We start from the raw sequence: 21,137 nt of genomic DNA on the forward strand, positions 1-21,137 counted from the left end.
CTACACTCAAATAAAGGTCTTATGGTTTCTCCGTTAAGGAGGGAAAGACCATCTCACTGAATGAATTCTAGAATGATCTTCACATTAAAAATGAGGACCTTTAGTACAGAGACACACAATACATAAGAAACTTATGCTCAGGAGACTTAGACATTTGCCCAGGAATGGAAATGCTCCCCCTTTGAACCCAGACAGGCTAGCACGAGTCCCCCTCTTAGCTGTTACATTAAGAACTGTTCCTTAAATAAGTTTCTCAACTGTATGCAATGGGGATTTATCAACAACAACCATAATAGAATATGCAAATAGGTCATTTTAACATTGCCTTGTTAACTACTTTTATTACCTGTTAATAAAACCCTATCTTCATAAAATTTTTATTAAATTTCTGCAAACATGACCCAAGTTATTCAAAAGGCTGCAGCTCCTGAGCCACAGGACAGAAATTACTTGAATGGTTCTGCGCTTCGCTGCAGCCATGATGACAAGTCATGGTTTAAGGTTGAAACTGCTCATTGTCTTCTGAACTCCAACCCATTTCTCTCTTCGTGAATGTTTTATACATAGCCAAAAATACTTTCTAACCCAGAAAGACTTCTCCTCTTGTGTAAATCGGGCTGCTAAATGGAGGTAAAGATTGGAAGGAGAGCTGAGACTGTGCATAAAATCAATAGGAAACATTGCAAGTTTGACCATAACATGAGCAAAAGTCAGGAGTCTGATCAGACCATTGTGTCCTGATTATCTAGGATTAGCTGTCACACAAAGAGCACCAACCAGTACAATTAATTATATACTATTCGGTTCAATGAAGATCTAGAACACCGAAGGAATTTGTATTGTTTCTTGACATCTAATAATTTCATAAACAGTTTGTGTAATGAAGGGTGTCCTTCCAAATGCAAGAATGCCCATTTATCTGGTAGCATCAGATTTTAGGGAAATCTATAGATACGTTTTTATTGTGTTGTGGATCTTATATTGGTTTCCCGTTCTGAGTTAAACAACTCCTAATGTACTCAAATTAGTCTCATACTTTACTTTCCCCTCCATGTCAAAATAAGAACATAAGGTTTTTAGCGACACTGACTGCATATATCATAACATCTGTGTTCAGTCCTTGGTGTTAACATAAAACTGATCTGAAAGCATTCCATAACTTTAAAGGGGGTGGGGAGAGGGGCTCTGTTCATTGGGAAAATGGGAAGATTGGCCATGTTAACTGTTGTCTAAATCACACTGTTCTATCTGCGATAAGAACATAAGATCAAATCGAAACCCACCCGATTTCAGCGCTCCAATCCTGGTTTGTTTGTTTGTTTGCTTGCTTTGCTTCCTTTATTTCTGGCCCTCACCCAGTTTCCCACATCAGAAACTGTAGACAACCCGGTCTTGTGGCCCCTTTTGCATTCACAGTCAACACTTTTACCGGTTTGTCATCCCTTCAGATTTCTATATGAGCCCATTCTTTTTTTTTTCATTTAGATCGTTTTATTGGGGCTCTTACAACTCTTGTTACAATCCATACATCAATTGTATCAGACATATTAGTACATATATTGCCATCATTCTTTTCTAGACATTTACTTTCCATTGAGCCCTTGGGATCAGCTCTTCTCCCCCGCCCTGCCCCCCAATGGCCTCTTGTTAGATTATAGATTGTTATTATTTTCGTAACTCACACTGACTGCTGTCTCCCTTCCCCTCTGATTCCTGTTGTTCTTCCCCCTGGATGGAGGGCTGTGGTTATGGGCCATTCATTGCAATCAGTAACCCCTCCTGCCCTACCCTTCCCCCCTACCCTTTTGGCATCGATATTCCTGTTCCTGGGCTCCATGTGTCATGATATTTATCTCTTGCCTATACCTGTGTACATGTGCCCCTCTAGTCAGGAGTGGGGAGCAGCACTGAGGTCATGATAGTGGGGGGGGGTCAAGGGATCACAGGTATATTGTGTGATCTATTAGTGCTCTACTGCACCCTGATTGACTCATCTCCTCCCTGCGATGACCTCTCTATGGGAGATGTTCCATAGATTGTCCACAGTAGGGCTTTGGGTCTCTGCTCCAAACCCCCTCATTCGCACCAACACACTTGTGTTCATTTGTTGTTTGTTTTGAATATCCTGATGCCAGTTGCCTGGTCCTGATGACACCTCATGATTGGTGCACGGAGCAGACAGCTTCATCTTCCTCCTATGGAGAGGCTGCTGGATTTAAACCCCATCCATGTGGTCAGCAGTCCCCCAAGCCTTTTAAAAATATGTTTATAATTATCCTCACTCATTATATTTAATATTAATTTTGACAGCCTAGACCACTGCTTTATAGAGCTACTAAATATGTATAGCTGATTTAATCCCACTACTTTCATTGCTTTCATTTATAAATTAATAAATGTTAATTAAGCGCCTACTATGGGACAGTTCTTGGTCATGGGAATATAACAATGATCAAAAACCAGACTGAAATCCCCAGCCTCCTAGAACTTAGAACCTTATGGGCAGACAGCGATGGGCCAATAAGGACTGCGATGTAGGGCTCATCAACGAAGGGATGAGACCTTCTGCAGAGAAAATGGAGCAAAGAAGGGTGGCAGGTTGGAGGGACCGACTGCGAGATGTTGCAAGTTTGAAGGCTTGTTGGGAATTGGCTAAAGACAGGTGACATCTGAGCAAAGACCTGAAGGATCAGAAGAAATCAGCCAGATAAACACCGGAAGTCAACAAACGCCATTGTTGTCCGTGGCGTCTAACTCATGAAGACTGCATGTCACCAAAGAGTTGTGCTTCACAGGTTTCTCCATGGCTTTTTTTTTGTTTTGGAAGTAACCCACAGGTTGCTTTTCTGAGGTGCCACTGGGCGGCCTTGAACCTCCCAACTTTTGGCTAGCAGTCCAGCATGTTCACCATTTGCAGCATCCAAGAAAAGATTATTCTCAGCAGATGCATGAGCAAGTTCAAAATCCCCACAGCAGAATTACATCTGATGCAGATCAGATCGGCAAGAGAAGCACTTATGCTACAGAGCTGAGAGACGGGGGACACAGAGGTGGTAAGTTCAGACAGGCCAGGCGTCCAAGTGAATTCAGGGCTTTAAGCATCCTTTTTAGGGATTTGCCCTTAAAACTGGATGGGATAGGGAGCTATTGGGAGGTGTGAGATGAGCGCCCCATGATGTTACTAAAGGTTTCTGGCTCATTCTAACAACTGTGGTGAGAACAGATTTTTGAGGACTGAGTGGGAAAGATAGACCGTGTTGGAAATAAACTTTTGCAGAGCTAGAGAGGGAAAAGGAAGGAGCTGAGAAGTGGCCCAATTCTGAATGCTTTGTTCTACGACTGAAAAGGCAAAGAGAGGAGAGGAGGCTAACTGTGAGTTGGTTTGCACTTGTACTTAAGCGGAAGGATGAAGTGGGCATGAGCTGCCTAGGGAAGCATGCGAGAGGAGCAGCCTTGGAAGGGGGGTTCTGGAAGCTGTTGGGGACGAGCTCTGCGCCAATTGAGGAGTTGACATGAGAGTCATGTACATGGGTCTCATCCACAGGAGCTCACTTAGGAAGTTCCTCTAAGACTGGAAAAGGAATAAGCCAAACAATAAAGCCTGATAAAAAGGGCCGGTCCCCATGGGTACAAATATTAAGCCAAAGAAGTTGTAGGAGATAGAAATATGTCAAACACCAGGAGATTATGCTGCTGATGAGTCAAGTAACCTGACTCGCTAAACCCTCACTACTAAATTGCACAACCTGAAAGTGATTGATGACATAAAAAACAATTATGGTAGCGGTGACTACTAGATCCATACACGAGGAGGGAGGCCACCTGCCCCTGCCCCCCAAAGCAGAGAAGCTCCACTGGGCAGAGCTTTCATAGTACTCATTTTCCCCGCTAGGCAAGCATCTAGCGACTCACTCTGGGTTAGTGCACCCAGTGGCATTGCCTGGGAAGGCTCTCTCTGGTCACAGGAAATTTTTTCATAAAAACCGTTTTGCTCAAACCTAGTTTTTTTGGTGATGCCTGATTGAAGAGAACAGCATGCAGCTGTGGAATTTTGCTTCCTGCTCGGAAAAAGGGCCACAGGAACTGTTGATATTGAACACAGCTTACAAGGACAGAGCAGTGGGAAAAACTCAAGTATATGAGTGGTTTTCTCAGTTCAAAAAAGTTGGACTGTTGAATGATGACAAACCTTGTTCTGGACATCCGTCAACTTCCCAAACAAGCGAAAATGTCGGCATGTAGTCCATTTAGAGTGAGTTCCACCAGGTCAGACTGTTAATCAAGCTTTCTATTTAGAGCAGTGGTTCTCAACCTTCCTAATGCCACGACCCTTTAATTCCTCATTTTGTGGTGATCCCCAACCATAAAATGATTTTCCTTGTTCCTTCTTAACTGTAGTTTTGCTGTTATGAATCATATGTAAATATCTGAAATGCAGGATGTATTTTCATTGTTACAAATTGAACAGAATTAAAGCATAGTGATTAATCACAAAGGCAATATGTAATTATATGTTGTGATATATTTATTTCTAATTACAAATAAATGTAATTAGAAGCATTCTGTAACCTGGGTAACAGTTTTCACCCCAGCTACTTGTATGTGGGTGTATCTGCATGTGGGCACACCTGTCTGGAGACGGATAAAGGAGGTGCCTTGGTTCCACAGGTGTCTCAGTTCCTAAGACCATCAGAAATACGTGTTTCAAAGATGTCAGGACCCACAGGTTGAGAACCGCTGATTTAGAGGTTCTGGAAAGATTGTGTAATAGAGTGTGACCAAGAAAGGCCTGATTTGGGGGTTGTGCCACCACAGCAGTGTGCCTGCCCACACAGCCATTTCAGTGCACCAATTTGGAGCAATATATAGCATGCCTCTCTTGCCCACTCACCTGACCTCTTCATTCCCGGGGAATGAAGAGAGACATGAAAGGGCAGGATTTGACAATGTAGAAGAGGTGAAGGAAAAAATGAGGGAGGTGCCATCCAGACAGATGAGCTTGAAAAATGTTTCCAAGAATGGAATCACAGATTTGACAAATGGATTAAGTGTAATGGAGAGTACGTCGAAGGTGATAAGGTTCCTTTGTTAAAAAAAATTAAATGCATAGCTTTGGCGGGGGGGCGAATTCTGCTTTTGGGGGAGAACCCCGTCATAGATTCAACACATGTTGCAATGACAAGAAGTAGAGGCAGTGAGTATCACCAGCTATTTCACAAACTATGGAAAGCAAGCAGAGCAATAAATGTAGGGGGGACTCCGGCAGAATTAGGGTAGGGAAGGTTTTTTATTTTTAATTGTGAACAATATCAGCATGCTTGTTTGTTAATTGCAATGGTTTGGTATCAAGGAGAGATTTCAGGATTTAGGAGAAGGGTAGGAGAATTTGCGGGACTTGTCCGTGACTAGAGAGAGGAGGTGGGATGCAGATTACAAAAGAGAGGTGACTTTAAATAGAAGCACAAACAGCTGTTACAAAAAGAGGGTGCACGATACATGGGTAGTGGGAACTTCAGAAGGTCTCTTGTGCTTGTCATTTTTCTCAGTGAGGCAGAAATCTTGGTTATTGGTGGAGAGCGAAAATGGAGGAGGAGGCAGTGTTTAAGACCCAAAAAAGGTGTGAAGTAGTTGTCTAGAAGAGTGGGCGAGTGGGTGGCTGATGAAAACACAGTATGATTTCTCAGCAGAATTAAGCGCCCACTTGAGTTTTGTTGTCATGAATCTTAAATGAGCCCACTCCTTACAACTGTGCACAGCAAGATCCTGTCTGAAGCACGCAGATTGGGACAGGGCAATTGTGACTGAGGGAATATCTTGAAGTTGAGAGAGGAATGGAGATCCCAAGTGAGTGAGCGTTTATGAAATTGGATGCTGCATTTGAACTTGGTAAAGAGCCAGAGGATCGAGGAGTTTCGATGCACAGAGGCCTTGGAATCTAAAAGATACACTCCACTCTGGGCAGTTCTCCCTTGATGGTAGTGAGTGCCCTTTCGCCCAACCTTCCCCACCCCTTGATGCGCCACCTGCTTCTGGGATAGCTTATTGATATCCAGCGAGATAGCAATCAGAATGAACCTTCTTACAATCTCTCACAACCCAATCAGATCGTCTTCAGCATTTTCCCCAGCCTTCTTTTACCCATCAGGAAGAGAAAAACACACCCTGCGGTCTATTGGAAGTGACAATGACTGTGGCTAGAAGCCCCATGCCAAGTGAATCAGTACATATCAGGAAGCCTAGAGGTTACAGGGTTTCCCTTGAGGGCGATAAAATGTTCTATAAGTAGATACTGATCGTGGTAGTTTTGCACAACATTGTGAATATGCTAAAAACAACTCTATTATTCACTTTAAAATGGTCAATTTATGTTATGTGAACTTTATTGGATTTATTAAAATTTATCAGAAATTATGATAAAAATTGTGCTTGATAAAGAGATCGTCTCACAGAGGTTTGTAGATGATAATGGAAGTATAATCTGATGGTGTGGGAGTAAAGCAGACTTGTTTGACTTAAATGGTCTAAAATAGACAATAGGCAGCAAAGAAGACTCCTAGTCTCCTCTGCGCCCGGTGCTATACAGGACTTGGGGATTAAACATTCATTCCTAGACAGGGAGTCAGAATGCATAATAGTATCAGGAAGAGGAAACACTGTCGGTACAATGGGTTCCAAGATGGCTGCTAGCCACGTGGCCGGTGGTTCAAAACTACCCGGTTGCCTCAGAATGGGAAGCTCAGGCTCTCTGCTCTGATAAAGATTTACAGCCTCAAAACGCCATAGGGGCAATTGTACTCTGCCTTGTGTGGTCGATATGAGTCACAGTTGACATAATGGCAGTGGCTTGCTTTTTTTGTTTTGAACCCAATGTCTAGGGCTACAAACTACAAGGCTGGTGGTTCACACCTACCAGCTGCTTCGTGAGAGAAAGGTGACGCTCTAATCCTGTGAAGAGTTACAATCTCAGGAACCATACATATTAGTAGGTCACTGAGTCAGAATTGATTCCATGGAAAAGGGGTGGGTGGGTTGGATGGTTGGTTGGTTTGGATGGCAGATCCCAAAGCAGCATGAAAATATCTCCCAAGTGTGAAGATATGAAACACGGAACTTTAAAAACAACTCGGTGATTCTAGAGTGGGAGGCATGGGAGACCTCAAGCTGGGCTTCTTACGGAGTTGATGGTCTCCATCAGAAGATAGCGGAAGGCTGTGAGTTCTAAGGCAAAGGCGCCCAAGGTCTGCCCTCTTCATTCCTGCAGCTATGTTTTAACAGTGGAAATTTCCCCATCGCTCCAAAAAAGGGCACACAAGCAAGACCAAAAAGGAAAACAGTCAAAAGCTGGTGGCATGGCAGTGAGTTTGTTTTGAGTTTGGTTGACTTATTTACTTTTAGTTACACAGAAGGAACAACTGTCTGCCACGGTCATTACTTCTATTGGAAGCAAACTCTGAGCCAAAATTTGCATACAAGTGTCTTTTAAGGAAGTCCCAGGAAAGTCCTATAGAAGCGAGGGATGAAAGCAGGAGGGAAAAGAAACTGGATCACAGTACTGTGATTTCTATGAAATTCTCAACAAGAGTAGCTTCAGCTTGAACCACACAGGGGAACTCTGGAGAAAAACAGGTCTGAAGACCCAAGAAGATACAAGATATACTTTAGCACCCATGAGTCAATGGCTAAGGGCCATTGTGGCCTAAGGAGCCCCTTGGATGATGCAAACAACTAACACGTACCTGCTAACACAGAAGTATGAGGTCTAAGCTCCACCGGAGGCATCAAGGAAGAAAGGCCTGGTGATCTACGACTGACATATTCGTCATAGAAGATTGTAGCAGCTCAATAGCACCTGGTTTATTTGGAGGAAAGCTGTGAAAATATATTGATTTTCAGGCAATGAGAGTGCAGTACTGTAGGATGAAGGCTGTCCTCCCTAGAAGAGTAAGTCGATCGTACATGTTCTTGAGACAAAAAGCAGGGTAATCTTGAGAGAGACACTCTCAAAAAGTTTTCCAAGGATTTAAGAGCAACGGAACAGAGGAGAACAGTGTCTCCTATATTTGGCATGCTCACTTCTTTCTGTCAACTACCTGTAAGGAGAATTCTGATAGTCTTCCCATGGTACTCAAACGTCGAGCAGAACTTTGAGAAAATAAGAGTCAAGAGAGTAGGAGCGTGTGGTCAAATACACCCAGGTATGGCCCTGCCTGAATGTGCAGTTGGGATTTGAAACCCAAGTGCACAGTCAAAAAATCCACTGGTTTAAGTAGATGTCTATTCTCTTCTTAAGTGTTGATAGTGCAAATTTCAAGAATGTTTGACATTTCCCAATTTGCATGTTGCAAATCATTGCTCTGATCTGCATCTCCCTCTGGCTCTTCATTGCAGGCTTGTCGTGGGTTTGTTGTTTTGCTTACTCTTCCATTGAGACAGCATTATTTTAGAATCCAGGCAGTAGGTGTCATTTAAAGTTGTGCAATAATGTCAAGCCCACTGACAGATTTAGAGATTAATTTCCAGACCTCTTGTGGTGTCGGAGAAGCTCCTTAAGATTTTGAAAATGGCAACACTATTGACTCCCTCCCAGTAAAGGTTACTTGAATCTACCTCCAAGGTAATGCAACAAGAAAGTTAAAAGTGTGGTAAATATCAATGTTGTTTTGCTTTATGGGGAAAAAAAAGCATCTGTCGGTAGCCAAGCCCCAAACAAACAAAAGCCAAAGCAATGTACGGGATAAGAAATCGTTTGTCTAGGTATATTTCTTTCCTTCACTCAAAGGATAGCATCTCAGCTACCAGAATGGCATTATCCACGTGGAAGAAACAATACTTTTGAATAGCCTTCTCATGGGGTTGGTTTCCCAAAATCAAAGCAGGGTCCCAAAATATAAGTGCCAGTGATACACAAAAGAAAGGATTTGAATGTGACTCATAAGTTATTGGGATTGTATCGAGGGGGAAAATAAACACAAAAACCTTTGCCCAAATAGTTTGGCTTGGATGCATCTCTAAATATGTGTTTTGCTACATTTTATAGCGCATTTTCAAGGAAATTTAGTCCATATGTTTCAGCAAGGCTGCAAGTAAATCATCCAAATGTTGCTTTATTAGAGCTACATGATGCCTTTTGAGCTTTTAAAAAAATATATAGTCTTTATGTTCTTTTTCTCAGAAGCAGCAGGTAAGTTGCCAAGAGTAAACAAATCAAACAGCAAAAGATTTGAGTTCAGTTTGAAATGCTTAGCCTATTATTTTTGATTGGGTTCTGAACTTGGCAGTGCACAATCTCCCGTTCCTGCCTGCAGGGCAGAATGAAAACAATTTGAACACTGTGTTTCCCAATAGGTTCATTGACATTTGAGAATAATGTAGTACAGACAGAATCAGCATGCTTGGCAGGTGAGTGATCCTTAACATGACCTCAAAAAGTTACTTCCTCGCAGCGTGCCGGAATGCATAGCATGGAACAACGTTATCCGTGTTAACGAACATAAGTCTGGATCAGAAATGTATATCCGTGATACACATGTGTATTCTTCTCGTGAATTTTTAGGTGGAATGGTTGAAAAATGAAGACATAATTGACCCAGTGGAAGATCGGAATTTTTATATCACGATTGATCACAACCTCATCATAAAGCAGGCTCGCCTCTCAGATACTGCAAATTATACCTGCGTGGCCAAAAACATAGTTGCCAAGAGGAAAAGTACGACTGCAACTGTCATTGTCTATGGTGAGTGAGTTGGGTGTACATGTGCCTGCGTGCATGTGCTCATCGTACTTAAACACAGAGCAGATGTAGAGTATCTCATCTAGCTCATGCCCCTTCCCGCTTCACACGGCTGCTTTCTTCCAGCCCCTGCCGTTGGCAGCGGGGTTTAACTTCTCCAATCCTTATGAGAAAGGCAAGATTTGGAAATCCTTAGCCCTCTGTCAGGGCAGCTCACAGCAAGTGGATGCAAGTCGACTTACGAGGTTCCTGCCCAAGACAACAGGTAGTCCCTTCTGTCTTTAGCCCTGCCCTCTCCATAACCCACACCACGGAGAACTAGTAGGAGATGCAAAGATGAAGATGCTGATATTTCTGTGGTCCTTGGATCAGGCCAGTGATGGCAAAACCTCAGGGAATGCAGAACTAACCGGCTTCTTAAACACATTTCTTAAAATAACTTTGACTTTCTAGAAAGTGTTTCCCTTTTTCACTGGACGCATTCGCAAGACCAGCACCGCAATCAACCATACCCTGGCCATGTGGTGGTGCCCCGCAGAAGGACTTCTCCAGGAGACGTGCTGCCCTCATTCCATAGCCCTTTGTCATGTTTCCGCACCGCAGCAAGCATTCCCTAGAGTGCTCGACTGGACTCAGTATGGCTGGTGGGGGTGATGCTTGCCTCTCTGTGTATTTAGCACTCAGGTTTTGGGGTTTGTTTGGTTTTTGACAAGTACTCTCATCTCCCACCCACCCCTACCCTCCCACCCCCACCCCAGCTAAGTCTTAATAATACCTTGGCAGGTAATGGCTGAGTTCCTGACTACTAATAGAAAGATTGCTGATTTGAACATAGCCAGCAATGGCTCAGAACAGCCTAGAGAGCTGCTTCCAAGACCCCAGCCTTGAACACCCGATGGAGCACCCCTCTGCTCTCCAGCACGTGTAGTCTTCAGTGATCACAATTGACTAGACGGAAAATGGAGAAAAAGAGCACACGTTAATGTCCTTTGTCACCTAAGATGTTGGCCTGTTATTTATATATTTCTTGCCGTGTTAGCTGCATAATAAATAAGCCAAATAGATTCCCATCAAGCCCACTCCCACTCACAGCGGTTCTGTTGCCATGTACAGGTGAATTCTTCCCATTAACAGTGGCCCTGTGTACAGCACACGGGGCCAGACGTCTTCACCATCCTCACAATGCCTGCCGTGTTGACGCTCATCCTGTAGCCTGTGCCAGTCCACCTCCTTGAGGGCTTTCCTCTTTTTCACTCCTCCTCGATTTGACTTCTCCAGGCACCAGTTTCCCTTGAGAGCATATCCATCCTTAAGACACGAGGAAAAGGCGCAACAATCTCCCATCTAAGGAGCATTTGGACGGTACTTTTTCCAAGAGAGTTATATTCATTCTTCTGACAGTCAGTGGTAAATACAATATACTTCACCAGCAGCATAAGTCAAATGCATCCACCCTTCTTGAGTCTCCTTTATCCATGTCCCAGCTATCACATGCATATAAAGCTATTGATGATACATGGCTTGGTCAAGTACACATTCATCTTTGAAGTGACAAGCTTTGTCTTTTAACCCTCACACGAGATATTCTGTAGCCAATTTGGTCATTGCACTATTTTGCTTGATTTCTTCCCTGCGTCTAGGAGCACTGATTGTGGCTACAAGGAAAATGAGATCCAGGCAGCTTGAGGACATTTCGACCTGACGATGCTCATTGGTCAAACATGGAGGACGTTGGTTTTCGTTATGTTGAGTTGTAATCCCCACTGCAAAGCTGCAGTCTTCGATCTTCATCAGAAGTGCTTCGGGTCATCTTCCCTTTCTGCCAGCGATATTGTGTCGTGTGCATTTCAGTTTGTTAGCGGCCGTATTCTTCTTCCTATCGTCCAGCTTTACAGATCGTGTGTGCAGCATAACGACAGAGCAGGCACGGTGAAACGATGCAACCACGGTGCCCATATTTCCCGATGCTAAGCCCTCGTTCTGTTCGAATGTAGAGGTTTTGCAGTAACATAATTAAATGGAATTCCCACGCTTTCCAACATTCCCCATCATCTGTTAACATTCACATCGTTGAATTCCATTACACAGTCAATAAAACACGTTGATTATCTTTCTCAGATTCTGTTCTTTAAACCAAGATACAGCTGACACCAGCAATGATATCCTTTGCTCCACATCCTCTTCTGATTCTGGGTTGAATTTCTGGCAGCTCCCTGCCCATGTACTGCTGCAACCATTTGTAGAGTTATCTTCGGCTAATTTTTACTTGTTTATGATATTGCTGGTGTTGTTCAATGTCTTCTGCATTCTTTTGGGTCCCCTTTTTTTCAAGTCAGGGAGGCAGCTCTCTTTCTGACACAGATGAGTGAATGTTTCCAGTATTGCATGTCATTGGTCAAAACATCCAAGACGGTGCTCCAGCGATCCTTGGATCCCGGTTTTGTGCCAATCCAGTCAGTGTACCTAGGACTTCTTTGTTTCATACCATCGGTTCTTGATAATCTATCTCTTGACATGGTTAAATTATTTTTCCTAAGGGACTCTGACTATTTTATTATTAATGTTTTATTATGTTTAAAGCAAAAGTGTCCACAGCAAATTAGGTTCTTACTTAACAATTTCTACATACATTGCTTAATTGCATCAGTTACATTTTCACCATGCGGCATCATCGTGAAGTACTGTTTCCAGTACTCCAGTTTCCATGCCCCCTTTCCTTCACATCTTTGTTTCATAGTAATTTTTATCCATCAGATCTCATAGTGATAATTTTTAAAGAAACTCATTAGTCTCAGGTTATATCCTTTATTAGCCAGCTAATATTTTAGGTAAAAGATTACCTCAAATAATTTCTTCCTCAGCTATACAGAGTTATCTAAAGATCTCTGAGTTCTTTTTACTTTCTATCTGAACTTTAGTTATATTGTTATGTGTATATACACAGCAAACATATACCAATGCAACAGTTTATACATGAGTAGTTTAGTGCTATCAATTACATACTTAGAGTCGTGCGTCTGTCATATTTTATTCGAGATTCCTTCCTTATTAGTTTGAATTCACTGTTGTCAATTTGATCCCATTTAAAAGTAAAACCAAACTCACTGCCATGGAGTCAATTCTGGCTCACGGCAAGCCGGTAGGACAGAATAGAACTTATCCTTTGGGTATCTGAGCCTGTGGATCTTTAAGGGATCAGGAAGACTCTTCTTTATCCTGAGGAGCAACTGGTGGGTTCAAACTGCTGACCTTGCAATGAGTAGCCCAAAGCATAAGCTACGAGAGGGACTCCTTGAATCCAACATAGAGAGTTCATAAAAGAGCATAACACTCAAAGCAGACCTTTTTTTTATTAAACTAAACTCATGTTTGGATTTAACATGACTTATACCAACCCTTCACTGCCCTTGAGTCAATTAGGACTCACAATGACTCTATAGGACAGACTGCAAGTATTCCTTAGGGCTGCCAAGACTATACCATTTTTTAATAGCAAATCACCTCATCTTTCTTCTGCAGAATGACTGCAAGATTTGAACCATTGACTGTATGGTTACCAGCCCAAAGCTCAACCCACTGCACCACCATAGCACCTTCTAACATAAAATAGAGAGATAGTCTTGGTTAAATCTGTTCAGGGCAGTAATTTTGAGGGTTCATCTACCATTCATGACTCCAGAAAGTCTAAAGTTTATGAGAATTTGAAATTCCATTCTGCATGTTCCCCTTTTATCACGGTGCTTTCAATGATTCTTGCATTATTCTTTTTTGGGGGGTGCATAAAATCATTCAGTATTACACTTTGAGGCTTGAATTATTTCTATAGATCTTTGACCTTGAGAAAAGTCAAGCAAATTTTCCCCTTTTGGTTTTCTAATTGCAGATTTTCCCATTTATTATAACACTTTACTTTGTCTTCTTAAGCCACATGTTGAAGAGCAAGTTTCCGAGTCTCTCCTGGCATCCGCTTTTTGTTCTTTCTTTTGAGTGACGTTTTGCTTTCTTCACATATGATGTCATCAACGAGTCATCTGATCTTTGGTCATTAGTGGTCAGTTAGTCAAATCTACTCTTGAGATGATCTCTAAATTCAGGTGGGATCTATCCAAGGTCGGACTTGAATATTCATAAGCTTCATCTGGACCTTGCATATGATCGGTTGATGGTTTATTCCACTGCTAGTCATTGGCTTCGTTCTAACACTTCTATGTCTCTTTCCACAGATGTAGTTCGTTTGATTCTGGTGCATCCTGTGTGGTGTAACTCATGTGTATGATGGGACTCCAAAGAGTTCCCAGAAAAATTCCCTTAGCATTTGTCTTCTTTTCCAAGGCTTTTTTAAAGACTTTCTTGTATAATTGTCACTGATGTTGTTGACAAAGATGTCTGCAATGAGTATGCCATTTGTCTCCCTAGCGTGGATTCTTCAAAGTTGTCTCCATCAACAAGGCCATACTTTCTAATCTTTCTTCTTTTTTCCCAACTCACATTCCAATCACCAGCAGTTATCAATGCAATTTGCTTACATGTTTAATCAATTTTGCACTGCAAGTGTAGGTAGAAATCTTCAATTTCTTCATCACTGGCTTTAGTGGTTAGTGCATAAATTTGACTTAATTGTCGTATTCACCGGACTTCCTTGTAGGTATTTGGATATTACCCTATCACTAAGAACGTTGTCTTTCAAGATGTGTCTTCAGATGTTCTTTTTTGACGATAAAAGTGACACATTCTTCTTTGATTTGTCATTCTCAGCATAATAGTGTATAAAAGAGTCCTAATCAAAATGGTCAAATCCAATTCATTCCAGCAAACAAATACCTAGGATATTAACCTTTAAATATTCCTTTTAATCTTGATAAATTCCAATTGTCTTCAATTCATACTTTTAATTTCATACATTTTGGTTATTAATGGAGGTTCACAACTGTTTCTTCTCATTTTGAATCATGCTTCATTGGCCAATAGAGACTCTAAGACCTTCCTGTCTTTCCCGTCACTACAGCCATCGATTCCACTTGGAGGAGGCGTCTCCTCCCCGGCATGTTTGCAAGGCCTTCCATGCTAGAAGGCCTGAAGGGCTGGCTCCTCTTCCAACACTGTATCAGACAATATTCTGATGTTATTCGTAACTGGCCAATTTTTTTGGAAGTACATAATCAAGTCCTTCCTCGCCTGTCTTAGTCTAGAACAGTGGTTCTCAACCTTCCTAATGCCGAGACCCTTTAATACAGTTCCTCATGTTGTAGTGGACCCCCCCCCCCCAACTATAAAAGTATTTTCATTGCTACTTCATAACTGTAATTTTGCTACTGTTATGAATCAGGCGACCCCTGTGAAAGGATCATTCGACCCCCAAAGGTTGAGAACTGCTGGTCTCCAAGCTCTGTCTAAACCTGTCCACCACCGGTGACAGCACTGTTCTTTGAAACACTCGTGACATAGCTTTAAGAATCACAATACTCAAGTCACCCCAGGATGACAAATTAGATATGACAGATTTGCCCCCGAGCCTTTCCAAATCTGCAATGCCTAGGGTAGCAGACTGCCACATCCTTCTCCCCCATGATGGCTGTCAGTAGCTGAAAGCCACCAACCTTCCTTTTGCCTGAGCCCCACATAACCACTTGGCGACCAGGACTCTGTGTGAGACACACAGTAGGTCCTTATGTTCTTTGTGCCTTATCATCTCAGAGGAACCAAACAATCTTGGGAAGTATTTTGCAGTTATGCCACTTCCTCCCCACCATGAAGAACATAAGGAAGCTTTACACTGCTGCCTCAGTGATAAAGATCCTCCAGGGGCCTGGGTGTCTGATCGACTGTGAAGGAGGGACAGCCACTGGCAGTGACCTGCTTGTGGTACTTCTCTCCTACAGATACCACCCTTAGGATGCATGTGTCCTTGCGATGAAGGGAACTGTAGGAGCCAAACCACTCCGATAATACAAAGGCTGATGGTAGCGATGCTTTAAAACTGTCCTTTTAATTACAGGACAGATGCATAATTTTTTTTAAATCCCTTGATTACTCTGTGGTTTAATTTCCGAGTCAAGATAATGACTATGTTGAATTGTAAGCAATTGCCTTTCTTAAGTCACAATACAGTGTTTCTTACTTTTTGTCTTTTTCTAAATTGCCTGTACAAGTTGATTAACAGCATTTGAAATGCAAAGGAGAAGTGGGGCACAATCACAGCAAGTACCAATCATAAATAACCAATGAAAGCATAGCTATATATAGATGTATTATATAAATGATGAATATAGATGCAAATCCCCTTTCCTTCGGATAGCGCGCATTCACTGTCCATATGTGCAGCATGTACATTGTCTTTAGAAAAGATCGAAACAGAGTAACCTGATCTATTTTGAGATAAGAAAACAGCACTAGAGCAGGGATCAGGAGTCCCCTGTTCCATGACTAACCCTGCCACTGACTGGCCTTCAATTAGTCATGTCATTCACTGAATTTGAATTCTTGCCCCCTTCTCGGTAACGTGAGGGGACAAGAGTAGGATCCTCAAAGGCCTTTCTATCTCTACAAGTTAATGAGTACTTGTTTCTCATTAAAATCTCACCAAAATTGTACATGTATAGAATAATCACAAATATCAGCTTACCGGGATGGTGGCAAGCATTTTCTACTGATTATTAGGTACCATTTGGAGTTCAGTAAAGCTATGCAGATTAAGTGGATTTTTTTGGAACTCTTAACTGAAACCCTATCAATTGTTCTTCTCATGCCCTTTTAAATAAAATTGTCTGTAGTTCAGATGCCAGATTCCCCAAACATCTACAGAAAACCTGTAGAGCTAACCAATAGTTCATATCGTAAGTCTGATTCTATATTTACTTTTGTTAATATTATTCATTTTTATAACTCGGATATATATTCATTAGAGAGAATTTGGGGAAGCACAGAAAATGAACATAATCCTATCTCTTGTCCTCCAGAAATAGCTTTAGTTTTTCAATATTCTGAGGTGCATCGCATCACCTGTCTCCCAAGGAGAAGCTGGTGGGGTAGAACTGCCAACCTTGCCTTTAGCGGACCAACACTTTCGCCCCAGAGACAGATAGACAGATAGATGGACGATAGAAATGTGTGTATTTACTTAAAACATAATGATGAAATATTCCTGTGAAAAAGTCCCCTTGCCCATAACACCTCACCGAGTGTCCAGGTGGTGCAAACACTCCACATGTCCAGCTGCTAAGCGACAGGTTGGAAGTTCAGTTCCACCTAAAGCAGCTCCGAAGCAGCCTGGCGATCTGCTTCTGAGAAATCAGCCATTGAAAACCTGATGGAGCATATTCACGTCTGACACAGATGGTTTAGCCATAAATCTAAATGGCAACCGGTGTTTGTTCCACTTTCATAATTGTCTCCCACTGGATATGTTTCTAGACAGGAGATGTGGGTAAATGAGATACGTAAGTAAGGATTGTGTTACCTGAATGATCAGTAGCTCTCTTGTCTAGTCTACTTGTGCTATCTTTTCACTGCCAGCAAGTAAATTTTATTCAAAATTGTTTAATTGCAATAATTTCATGTTCTCACTTCCCTGAAGTACTAAACTATTTCAGAGTACCCCCTAGAGAGGTGGTTCTTAACCTGGGGATCACGACCCTTTTTGGGAGTCAAATGACCCTTTCACAGGGGTCGCCTAAGACCATATTTCCGATGGTCTTGGGAAGCTAGACACCACCCCTCTGTCCATCTCCAGGTGGGTCTGCCCACATGCAGGGTCAGGGCCACTACACATGAGGAACTGTATTGAAGGGTCATGGCACTAGGAAGGTTGAGAACCACTGTTTATAGCAATGTATATAGCAAGGGGGAAAGGGGACTGGGTTTTAAGTCATATACACAATGAGAGCTTCGTGAAACACTAGAACGTGACTTTATATACAAATAGATATCCATTTCAATTCTATCAACTAATTGTCAATTCATAAAAATAGCCACTCCAGGATTTTATCTTATTAACCAGTTCACTGGTTACATAACACGACGGGCTAAAATATTTAATAATTGGTATCAGTTTTTATGGTGTCAGGGAGCTTACGAAAAGAAAACAAATCCTCTGTGAGTTAAAGTGGCAAGTTATTTTATCCTGTGTTTCTGCTTCAGAAACACTTGCCGCCTCGGCCTAAGGATGTAAACATCTATTATTTGGGATAAGCTGTCAAAGCTAAATTTGGGGCTTATCCAGGTAAGGGACTGTATCTCTTTAAAAGGATGCTGGCCAGGAAAAAGAGCACACTCATTTATTTCCAGAGGAGATAAATTAATAGGAGTAGACAATTTTATTTCTCTCTGTGGAGACATTTCCACTATATCATAAAAAATTGGGGTGAAAGTGGCTTTTTATGTGGGTGCTGAGTGTGGCCTGTGCTTCTGTGCACATGTTTGACCCACTTATTTGTGCTCCCTCCTTTGGTAAGTGGTGACTGTCCACCCAGATAGAGTGGTCGGTGTGTAACAGATCACGTGCCTAAGAGACTCTAAAGTGCACACGCACCAGTACAGAGCCAGGCCACGCAATGCTTTCACCTACTGTGTGCTGTTTGTCTCCTTTCAGTAAATGGTGGCTGGTCCACCTGGACAGAGTGGTCCGTGTGCAACAGCCGCTGTGGACGCGGGTATCAGAAACGGACACGGACCTGTACAAACCCAGCGCCCCTCAATGGAGGTGCTTTCTGTGAAGGACAGAGTGTACAGAAAATAGCCTGCACCACATTGTGTCCCGGTAAGTACCACGGTCCCCTCCTTTCCAATGAATCCCACCTCTCTAGAAATGCTTTTACGAAAATACACAGAAAAGCCTGATAGCGGACCGGAATATGTGAGAAGCACACTCGTTACCCATCTTGCTGTGTAGTGCTCTCACGGCCGGAGCCTCCAGGGTACCCCCTCGACACTACTCCACTCGGCCACTGCGACATGCAAACGAGCATAAGGCAAGAGACCAAGCCCTGTGCGCAACGTTCCTCCAGATCATTGCACCAAACCGCTGCAATCGCAACGACGCAGTTCGATAATTCTAGGGGTTTGGGCAGCATTGAAAGACATTTTAGGGGAAATATGAAACAAACCCTCGATCTTCAGAAGACCAAAGAAATCAGTTGACCCTGAACATGTTTTAGACTAAAGATTTGATAACTGGTGACAGCTTTGGGACAAGGACAGATAAACTATTTGGAATGACTTTAAAAGACGGGAAAACTTTTTGATACACAGGCCACTGGATTTTGAAAATACAGTGCAGTCAGCTCTTTATTACCTGCACAGGATGGTTAATTACTTTGTGGGTTATTTGTAGGGGGATCTAAACCAACATTACCTCTCTCCTCCTTTTGGTGTCTTTCTGAGCTATCTTGTATTGCACCACTCTTACTCTTAGATAAATTGAAGTTCTTCTCAATATTTTCCAAAGCAAAAGACCCTAACAATGTCTATATAACATATTCAGAAATTGAGCTCACATTATTTTTAAATAAGTAATGGATTTGGTGCACACCATTGTGATAGGTGTGACATTTTCAATTGTATTAGATACAGTTCTTCCTCATTCTCTCTCTTGCTCTCTCTCTCGCGCTCTTTTTTTCCTCCTAACTTTGGTCCAATTCATCCTCAGATAGAAACTTTCTCAGATATAGGTTGGAAAAATGAACAGGAGAGAAAAATATATTCTACATTTTATACAATCAAATGTTGATTTCCAAGTATCAAAAATAGTCTCACTCCCACATGAATTCTCCGAGAGCTTTTATTTGTAGAATGCATTTTGACACTTAGCTGGGCTTAATGTTTCAGTATTTTATCTTGTTCTTTCCTATATGTTATCTAGGTGTTGATTTCCACAATTAAAACAACACTAAGCATTTTGAGTTGAAATAGAAGTGTGTGTATGTGTACTTTGAATTTGGATTATGTTAAAGCAAATGTCTTGCTTTTCATCATTTTTTCATGTGAGCATGTTTATATCTTTATAATTTATGCGTATATATTTACTTGATAATTTGAGTATAACAACGTATAGATTTCCCAAACTGTGTAGACTATTAACATATCATATATTTTTTCACACTCTTTATCCACACTGGTATTTAGATGGTGTGTTTTTAAAAGCAGAGCTATCTGAGCTCTGAAATGACCCACAAAGTGCTGGGAGGCCAGTTACAAAATTAGAAATAAACAGATTGAGTCAGAGGAAAATAATTGAATGAGAAACGTAATGTTCATTTTAATAGAAAAACTTAGGGACCTACCCCTTAATATTATCTCTAAAATAAAATAAATATTCAATTTATTTTCTGCTAAGAATCTTCCATTAATGAATAAAAATAGTCAATCTTTGCAAGATGGGGTTGCAGAAGAATTCAGCAAACATTCTGGATAAATAAAATGATAAAAGAAATATGTAAGACATAGGTGATGGATAGATAGACAGATGGGTGGACGCAAATAGACAGATTTCTTCACCAGTCTCTCAATCCTTTCTCACACCTTCTTCCAGGTTGATTTTCCCTTCCCACTGACACTGTGCCTGAGGGAGTCTTGGATCAATCGGAGTCCACCCAGATTGCAGGACAAAAGCTTAGCAGCCTCCCTTTTAGCAGAAAAGGGGGGCTCATCTTTATTTGATTTTACCAGCGTAGCTTCAGGCAGCCCCGTCAAGCTACCCTTGACTTGCTCATGGTGGGGGGTGGGGGGGGTCCTACCGTGGTCAGCGCAGCTCATAGAAGCCCACAGGAGGGCGAGCGCACAGACTTGTCACCAAAGGGGCCGTGTCTTCTGGGCTTAGGTTTGAGATCTTCCTGCTTCTCCTTTGAAGCCACCGTTTCTCGCGCTGACTGATACTGGGTCTCTTTTTCCTTTATGCAGTGGATGGCAGGTGGACCTCCTGGAGCAAGTGGTCTACTTGTGGGACCGAGTGCACACACTGGCGCAGGAGGGAGTGCACAGCCCCGGCCCCCAAGAACGGAGGCAAGGACTGCGATGGCCTCGTGCTGCAGTCCAAGAACTGCACTGACGGCCTGTGCATGCAGAGTAAGTTGATTTTAGCCAACAAGCAAAGCTGGGGACGCCGTAGATTTCTTTGAAGGAAATAAGAAATATTACGGATTTTTAAAACAACAACAGCTTAAAAAAAAAAGAAGTAGAAACATCCCAACTGTCTCTCTCAATTTTGGGGAATGCTCATCTTTCAGGAAGCAGAATGAATAACTGCCTCATTAAAAAATGTCCAATAGTATGGCTTTCCTGTGAGCAAGGAGGGTCTTAGTCCTATGCATGGAGGGGGGGGGGTCTTTCTTTCCAGACCAAGGAGTAATTGCGCAGTTTTCATAGAGGACCCCGCTAAACGCCTCATAGACTCACCCGTGACTTCCAAAAAGC

The 21,137-nt window shown here is 42.2% G+C and overlaps 1 protein-coding gene across 1 annotated transcript in view; it reads left to right on the forward strand.

Moving 5' to 3' along the window:
- Positions 1 to 21,137, forward strand: part of UNC5C (unc-5 netrin receptor C) — a 448,382-nt gene that overhangs the window by 352,190 nt on the left and 75,055 nt on the right. Inside the window, exons 5-7 of the mRNA XM_075544874.1 lie at positions 9,554 to 9,734; positions 18,319 to 18,486; positions 20,625 to 20,789. Coding sequence (XP_075400989.1) covers positions 9,554 to 9,734; positions 18,319 to 18,486; positions 20,625 to 20,789 — 514 coding nt within the window. The remainder of the gene's footprint in view (positions 1 to 9,553; positions 9,735 to 18,318; positions 18,487 to 20,624; positions 20,790 to 21,137) is intronic.

The sequence above is a fragment of the Tenrec ecaudatus genome, chromosome 3, assembly GCF_050624435.1.
Source record: "Tenrec ecaudatus isolate mTenEca1 chromosome 3, mTenEca1.hap1, whole genome shotgun sequence".
In the NCBI taxonomy this organism is placed as follows: domain Eukaryota; kingdom Metazoa; phylum Chordata; class Mammalia; order Afrosoricida; family Tenrecidae; genus Tenrec; species Tenrec ecaudatus.